Consider the following 9,467-nt stretch of genomic DNA (forward strand, 5'->3'; position numbering starts at 1 on the left):
GCTGCCACCTCCCCACCCCCATTCTCTTGACCTTCTTGAAAAGCGGCCAATTGCAAGTTGGCAGAACAGGCTGTTGAAAATAAATATTAAGGCCTTGACATGACTTGATCTTTAAATGAACTGAACTGATCTTTAAATACCCCAATATTAAACTTTTCAATTTACGGGTACCATGATCTTGTGAATTCTTCATTTTATTGAAGCCACAAAGCTTCAAGTACAAGCCTTTTATGTATGAGCCATGAGCCTGCGGGGCAATTCAAGCATAACTTGTTGCCCTGTTTTGTCCATTAAGTGAACACAGCTAGCTGTCAGCATTATATTCTGTAGTAGGCACAACTATTTCCATAGAGAGGAAACGTCACATCAAAATGGTTAGTCCAGACAGAGAGCCATTTATATTCATTTAAAGCCGCACAAACCATCGTCTTGTACATCTCATGGAGATCACCCGAGGAACGGACTTCTCGATCCTGGGGCTTCAAGTGTTTAAAGGGATTGAAGGATGCCATGACTTCTGGAACACAGGTGACAGCTGTCAGTCAATGTATGTCAGTCAGGAGACTCTGCAGTCATTTACGTTGAGAATGGACGTTCATGGATGTGAGATGGAAGAAACTTAGGGTGCTATGACAATACGTCGGTGAAGGAAATGTAAGGGAAATTATGTGAGGCTGTGAGGAAAAGAAGACCAAGGTTGCAACTTCAAATTAAAGTATCTAAACTTATCTCACATGTAACTTAAGCAGCAATGAAAAAATCAGAAACATAATGACCTACAAGATATGCCGATCAGATCTCTAGAAGCAAAGTCTAAAAAAACAAAGCTAAGGCGTAGAGTGTAAATGCGGAAAACGAAGCAGCAAGAATCTGTGCACACAGAACACAATTGACATAATAGAAACGAGCCAATACACAAAGCCAGAGGCAATAATTGTATCAACAGCACACAAATAAATATTTGGGGATGAAAAACAGATTTGTTATAATATTTCTGAGAAAATTATGCATGTACATGTATGTATTGAAACCAATTTCAACCCCGGAATTTTTTTTATAGTCAAACAATTGAAACTAATGATTATCTATTGCAAGAGAGCTTTTGTTAATTGATGAAAAATAATCCCAAGTGTGAATTCCTAATTGAAGAATAATGTCAGGAACTACCAGCGACAGTGTCATGCATCTCAATTACAAACGAGGATGTAAATCAGCTCACATGAGAAATAATTCATCTAACAGTCAAGTTGTGTAATAAAAAAGTTCTGTCACACAGCTTATGATCCAAAACACTGTCTTCAGTCATAAAAGTTGAGTGGTGTTCAAAACTTGTCATACTGTGATAACGATTCAAATTTTCTGGTACAGTGGTAACAGTCAAATCAACACAAAGTTTAAGTTCAACAGCATACCTTATGCATGAATATCAAACTTGGAATCTTGAAGTTGTAACTAGTAGATGGTGAAGATGAGCAGCAGGTTATTTTTTTTTTTTACATGATCTTTCTGCAGCACACCAGTCGCTGTACAGAAGATTGCAACAAGGACACCTGTCAGCTCACTCCTTTACTGCAGCGTCACATAGACCGGTCCATACTTGGTCTCCAAAGGCTTTCCACACCTGTGTGGATACAAGATACACATCATGAGTGTAAGTAGGCCACAAAGGAAGTAATTCAGCAGAATCTGAGTGATCTGAGATCTGAGTGATAGATGTTTTAATGGTATTCTTTCATCTAGACTTGGGATGCTGGCAGAATTTTTTGTCTTTCCTTCTTACACAGTCAAATTAAATGATTGTAATTCTCAACAATGTACCTGGGCAGAGAGTTGGTTTATTGTACAATGTAATAGAATGAAGCCAGCAGGGCCAACTTAATTCTGAAAATTGTTTTTGGATTGATTAAACCTAATTTAGCTGCCAAGTCTCTTTCGTTCTCTCCCCAATTGCAGAGAGGGCAAAAGAGACTTTTGTGGAAAGGATGAAAGAGATTTGGATGCTTAAAATTTAAGGTTTGGTGACCTGAGGCTACTAGCAGAATGATTTCACATTCGAACATCCGGTATCTAGTTGTAAGTATTTGTTCTTCTCAGTGCAGTGACCTGAATTCCTCCCTGTTTGTTGAATTATGACATCACGTGTTCCCTGGGGGCATAATTACCATGATCGCTGGGGTGATGTATTGATGTACTTAAGCTGTACAATATCCATACCTCAACAGCTGCAATATTTACCAAATTGTCATCATTATATATAGTGTAACTTTGTATGCACCTATTACAGATGTCAACACAATAAAACTTGATAATGTAAGACGTATTCAGAAAACCTTTCCTAAGCACTTATTAGCATGCTTGGTACATCTGACATGGCTATGCATATCTTCCGTGCTATGTATACACAAAAGCACTCATGGACAATTAAGTGAGACCTGGGCTCAAATATTTGCCCAATGCCAAGGTGGGATTGTGTTCTGCTGTCTGCATGTCTGACAGGTACAAGAGAGGCTTTGTGAACTACATGTAGAGCATAGTTGACTAATGACCACGATCTTAACGTTACATACCAGGGTTAAATGTTTACGTTACAACGTAACAGCTGTTTTATGGTCTTGGGAAGTTGACAAAAGATACTCGTGGGTAATATACTGGTAAAGATCTCAATTTTCTTGTGTCTTAGCTGTGGTCATCTTGACTGTGGCCGGGACTGCCATGCAGAGATTATGAGTGCTGAGTAGCCACACTAGATGCTGCACACGGCCAGACCTAGAGTACTACCACGGTACCACCATCTTTTTGAGATGAAAGGATACCTACATGTACATGTACATGCTGGTAGTACTAACTCTGTGAACCACAAAACTAAAATGCTATACTTTTAGCCCGAAGTGGCTAAATTACACATATGTTTTGGAGCTTGCATTAATTATGCTTTTGAAAACTCTGAACTGTATTCTTGTTAGTGTGATTGTTGGATGAAACGTTGGGTACAGTTAATTATAACCTAAACTTCGATTCAACTTCAAACGACATGCCATATTTACATTGTGTATCACATGTAATTACACAGTACAACCGTACAAATGTACAATATATATATTATGTATCAGATTCTATGTATAACACACCCAGCTTTGTAGGCACGCGGTGCGGCAACAGCTGGCTATAATACACCAAATGACTTGTTACACCTAACTTTTGAATATCTTAAAGCTATCTAGCGATGATGCCCCTACTGTACTTGGTGGCAGCGAGTTCCACTCTACGAAGTACAAATATTATAGTTCTTGGAATAAATATACAGAAACCTTCAAACTGGGGTGCTATACATTGTATCTGCTTCAAACATGGTTACATCATACATGCTGATATACATTTTGTATACACTGTTGACAGATGGTTTTTTATTTCCAAGCTTTTACCATATGGGACATTTGATCTAAAATACCAGGTACATTTTGTATTCACTGACATCTACCCTTTCTCCATCCCTCAGATTCTGCCCCTTTCTTTAATCCTGCGCCGTGCACACTGCTATATACACAATGATCAAACAGAGGAAAGCACCGTGGCCTCTTCAGTCGAGTATGTCAATATTGTGTTGTTCGCGACCCGTGTTGATAACCCCGCCCCATTCCAAATGTCAACATCGCATTTGGGGCATGACCTCCGGTGTTTTAAAACCCACCATCTCAGCAATGCAGCAGATTCCAATATTCACTGTGCACAGATCTCATAACAGATCAGAACGTGGTAGAAATGCATGGACGACAACACCAGGTCCGTGCTTATTCCAGGTGACCTAGTTTGCACACATAGTCGCTGAAGGTAACAAGAACCCTTTGATCACCATGGCTTCTTTCTACTGATGCTGTAGGGCGCATATTCGATCTCCTCTGTAGCCTTGCACTGTATCGACCTCCCCTACAAACATGGACTATCACAGTAGGAAGGCTGTGATTTACTATAGGAACAACACAGACATGGATGGGGTGAAGGTTTGATACTGATACTTAATGTGCACTGCTCTTAATGCCTTCTGGGGGGTACTTCAACAGTTACAAATGACCCCTTATGAATAAAAGTGTCACATAATACCAGAGATGCATATGTCTCAATATCTAACAAAGCCTTGATGAGGATTACATTGACACACTTTATCGAACAGTTAGTCATTCTTAAAATTTATATACTGTCTAATAAACCTATTATTATTAGCCAGGGATTGCAAGCATTGTAAAGTGAGAGGGAACTCAAAGTAGTTGTAAAGGATTCAATCGATAGAAGCATCTGGGTCTATTCCCTCAAACACAAATGAGGAGTAAAGTGAGAGCGAACTCAAAATACTTGTAAAAAAATTAAATCAATAGAAACATCTGGGTCTAGTCCTTCAAACACAAAAATGGTGCTGTCAGGAATTAGTTTTTCAAACCAGAGAACTCACACGTGTAGATAATTAATGCCTACAGGACACTACATACATGTTGTAGTAATACATAATATCTACTGATAGTGCAGTATATCAATGGTGCTGTCAGGTAGGGATTAGTTTTCAAACTGGAGAATTCACACGTGCAGATATCTAATGCCCTCAGGGCACTACATAGTACTATCTGGTATATCATTTCCACTTGGATTAGCCCTTGGCATAAGAAATGTGTATTATATCCAACATTGAGTTTTCAAATACATTAACTAGCATTTACAATCTAACTAGTACATGTATAACCATCTACATGTACAAACACCCATAGCCTGTACAAATCTGATCTGAAATGGGTAACAACCACCTGTTAACAAATGAAAACACTGACCTGGCCTCCTACATGTATGTTACATGAGAAAGCCTACAGGTGGGCCAGTACTTGAATCACACAACGTTTTTGTAGACTGCCAGCTAAGCCCACAGATACTAGGAAATGTGTACCTTACTTGTGTACACTTCCTATTCCAAGTACAAAAGGAAACTTAACAAGCACGCCAACATACCTTTCCACCACCAGTGAAAACACTAGCTGGAACTACAGGAAGCATCCCTTATCTTTGACCTCTGACCTACTGAGTCATACATATTGTACTTTGGCAGCCGGGTTTTAGTGAGGTAATACTTTCAGACCTAACTGAAGCATGTTGCTCTCCCACATTGAGTATCAGCATATCCCGACTGGTATGTGCTAAGTAAACAGTAACAGCCCAGCCCTTTCCTGTTTTACCGGTTTAGAATATCTGAGTTTGATGACGGTGCCAGACTGTGTTACATAATGTACATTTAGTTGACATCGACTGATTTTCAAAATTGTGTATTGCACATACTGTGATATTAGGTGAGTTTGCACACATGCTTGTCCTTGAAAAAGGGTCGATGACCCATGGATCAATGTTATTAGTGAAGAATATCCAGATTTCCGAATACGGTCGACGCAGGCAAAATTTCTCCACAGGAAAGCCAGAGAATGATGGCCGTGGCCACAGAGGATCTACAGCCTTAGCACTACCCTGAAGACAAAGGGATTGCCATGTCCACTCTGCATACCAGTTACCCAAGGTGTGACGAGACTACTGCATGCATAGGGGTAGCTCAGACAAGGGGAGGGGCTTATAAGAAGTTACTTCATCCCTCTTCATGCTGGAATAAAATTATTTACTGTAACAGTTACAATTGTCGCATTTTGCTGAATTGTGTGATAAAAGAACAAACACCCCAACCTGAAAATTCTGATGTTATCTGTATCTTAGCCTGAGCTCTGTCAGTTCCTACCTGTTGATGCATGTAATGCTATCCACAGACGTCACCTGGATAATTCTACGCCACACTGAAAAGTTGGGCTATCTGCTACATCAGTGTACTCCCACCTCTTCTCACAGTCTCTCATGCGGGCAACCATAGCTAAGCTAAGGCTTAAGATCATATAAAGGCTTCATAACAGACACCTGCCTTACCTTATCATTAGTAGAAGGTAACGTTACTGTAAGTGTAACATCTTGTAGAGAAGAGCATAGCAGGTGTCCTCACTATATGCACACCAATAAGATCCAAAAGGGTTGACCACTAGCATTAGTACTGACTAGCTGTGACCAGTTATGTCAGCCTAAACAACAGTCAGTGTTCCTGGCTGACTGGACCTGACCTGTTGTTCCAGCTTTAGGGGGAGGCCACCTGGTTAAATGACACAACCTGGACCAGTCCACTTAGTTGTCAAATAGGGGTGTTATGCTATATTTCAACATCAACCCACATATATGACAAAGCAGTAAATACTTTCACATCTTATTACAGCACTAACATGTGCAAGCCCTAAATTGTAACAAAAGCTGGTTTACTTTTATCGTACAATAGCGTGCCACAAATCCTGAACAATGTTTACTGTAACGTTACTGCCACAGAGCACTAGACAGCAACAAATACAATGAATATGCAACAAAAGGCTTGTTACCTTTACCAAGGACATTGTGTTGTCAGTGCCATTTGTTTATTTGTGGGTTTGTGGACAGACACACTGTCATACTAAAAGATTTGGATGTCATACAAAATGTAAAATCATAATGAAGTTAGCTTGATAACAATATTTAAAGTGAAATATTAAGGGAAAGGCTTTCCAGAAATAAGTTGCTTTGTCGTGCTACTGCACAAAATTTAGTTGCACTGGATGGATATCTGCAAAAGACAAGGACAACTTACGATTTGGTTCAATGTTGGCTGAAAAAAAATGTACAGAATCTTTTTACATCGGCTTAAGAATCAAGAATTACATGCAAAACAACTGTTATGTTAACATGTATAATACTGTCAATACATTGGCAGAATAATTCATCAATATTATGCCAACCTTTTCTTTTGGATGGCCCAAACTAAAACTTTCAGGGATTAAGAAAAAATGAGACACATTTACCTCGTATGGCTTCCAACAATAACACAACTCCCTGGAGAATGCCTGAAGTGACAGTGGCTAGGTTTTAATCTTACCCCACATCTGACTGGTGATTACATGTACATAATGTCAATTTGGTACACCCTTGGCCAAATTGCAGAGCAGTGCAATTACAAGACGAGGTCCATTGACTGCCCCCACTAACGGCTGTCCACCCTCTACAAACGTACGCGTGCGACCATTTGCATACGGAATGGTCCCCGTGAGAAAAAACATTATCCAGCCAGCGTTATCTCCTATAACCACCACAGGATACCGTTTTCCCTGCAAGTTTTGGCGCTCAATAGGAGCACGCGACCTTCAAGCTGCTTTGAGGCCTCCGAAAATTATAGTCGTAAGTAAGAGAGCATCCTTGGGAAAATAATACAGCTGTAATTGGTGCAAATTTGGAGCCACGGTGACATTTTTAAACTGCCCTGAGAAGTCTAGACATTTAAATCATGATTAATTTATGCACATAAATATGAAACGGTTCAAAATTAGACAGCTCTGTATTTGCATGTAAAAGCAGATTATCATGTAAGCAAATATGACTAATGGCACTAAATTTCTTCATATATCAGCCTTTCTTATAAGCGTTCAAATTAATGATGGAAATGGCATTTTACATTCCTGAGAAGAAAAATGACTACATAAAAATGTGCTGTGGGTTAATCTCTTCTTGATGTACATGTACTTTTTTTAAATGATTTTTTTCTGAAACACAGTTTATAATATAATAATATTGAAGAAAATATTGTTAACCATTATTAACATTCACCTTTGCCTTGTCTCAGTCTCAGTAATATTGTAAAATTAATATTTTGTTAAAATTTAGCTAGCATATGCTTATGTGAGTCTTAGTTTTAGATTGCTTTCTGTAATTCATAGAAGCTAATATTTGCAAAACAATTCATCTGTGCAATATATATACAACATACCATGAATATTCTGTTTTAGCTATAATACTAATAGCCTCAAAAGGTATGCATAATATTCTTCTTGTGGATGAATAAATATAAAAACATGGCTGTGTAATAACACAATGTGGTTACAATTATGGTGAAGGATCATAAAAACAATTAATTCACCTGGTACAGAACTGATATTTTGTTTAGTGTCCTTAGCCATGTTTTTTTTTCAAATTGAAAACAAGTCTGCGATTGTCTGAAATTGTAGATTGGCAGAAAAGGACTTTGAAATTATCAGGTCTTATATTATGATAATAGAAAACTCTTGAAACAGCAAATTGAATTTACATGGCCTTTCCAAGTATGCTACATTTTGTACATTATACAGTACTGTATCCTGTACCCTTGGCGGTTGGGTCAGTCATGTTAATTGACCGGACATCGATCCTTCCAACACTTTTGTTCCACTTGACTTCATCACACACATCTGTATTCATGTGCTGAACATAAACACACTATATAAACAGCCGTCTCACAATAAAAGCCCCATATCCCTTAACAGACTTCAGTAGCAAAACTAAATGGCCGTCTCATATTACCACTACCTGTTGTGTTGGTGCTATATTTAAAGTTCAACAATCTCGCACGTTTACTGCTAGATTGGTGGCATCACTTCGAGTTTTAGCTCGACCATTGGTATCTTATCTTTCAGCTATACGAAAGTTACAGTACAAATTCTGTTAAATTTTGCCCTAAGGCTAGAAACAGACATGCCAATTAACAAAACACTCCTCCATAAGAATGCACAGTTTGCCAGTAAAGATCACTCACCTTCTAACTTTCTATCCCTTATACAAAACCTCTCCCTTGGCAGCCTTCCACATATATCGTACCCTCCGGAAGAAACGTGTCTACCTGGGGTTTATTTGCCCCTGGTGATGCCAAATAAGGACGTAACAGCTTGAACAATCCAGAATGCACACAGCCAGGCTCTTCAAGGAGGGGTGAAAGGTCACCTGAGAGCAGGACACGCCCTAATGACAGGTGGATGTACCTCTCATTTGCATGAAAAAGGGATGATGTCATTTGTTATGTCATGCCACAACTGGTGGGCAGGTCTAGAGCTTATAATATGTCAATCAAAAGAACAACAACAAAAAGAGCAAAAAAAGATCATAAGATTACAGTGTAACAGGTAGATAAAAAAGGTGAAATAAGATTATAAGATGGATTATTTCATGCCACCATAGAATCTATTCTGAACATCTGACAAGAATTAAGTGCCCTATGTAACCAAAACCTTGAAAGTTTGCGCAGTTTGTAGTTTGTTGAGTTTTTCTATCATGTGCTATCATGTCAAAGTGCACTAAGTCCCGTACCTTGTGACAGATCAATATTTGTCATAAATGGTGAGATAATGAATAAAGCATTTGAATTTGTACTTATCCTGCAACAGTACATCAGACCAACTAAATTATATAGTATGCCCCTAGTACTATTCTAAACTCATTTCTGTAAACTTACATGTAAGAAAATTTCCATTGTTAAGTTCAGCCATGGAGGTAGAAAAAAATCTTTTTTTTTCTACCTCCATGGTTCAGCTGAGATCAGACAGGACATGACTGTGCAAAGTTAGCACAAATAGTGC

General features: G+C 38.7%; 1 protein-coding gene across 2 annotated transcripts in view; it reads right to left on the reverse strand.

Moving 5' to 3' along the window:
• LOC109464690 (synaptotagmin-like protein 4) overlaps positions 1-8,829 on the reverse strand; it is a 53,717-nt gene extending 44,888 nt beyond the window's left edge. For both annotated transcript variants that reach the window (XM_019761738.1, XM_019761737.1), the window contains exons 1-3: positions 8,651-8,829; positions 1,413-1,621; positions 423-517 (exon numbers count right to left, since the gene is read on the reverse strand). In XM_019761738.1, the coding sequence (XP_019617297.1) occupies positions 423-512 (90 nt within the window). In that variant the 5' untranslated portion in view covers positions 513-517; positions 1,413-1,621; positions 8,651-8,829. The remainder of the gene's footprint in view (positions 1-422; positions 518-1,412; positions 1,622-8,650) is intronic.
• Between the last annotated feature and the right edge of the window lie 638 nt (positions 8,830-9,467).

The sequence above is a fragment of the Branchiostoma belcheri genome, unplaced genomic scaffold (assembly GCF_001625305.1).
Source record: "Branchiostoma belcheri isolate BF01 breed outbred unplaced genomic scaffold, Haploidv18h27 scaffold14, whole genome shotgun sequence".
Lineage (NCBI taxonomy): Eukaryota > Metazoa > Chordata > Leptocardii > Amphioxiformes > Branchiostomatidae > Branchiostoma > Branchiostoma belcheri.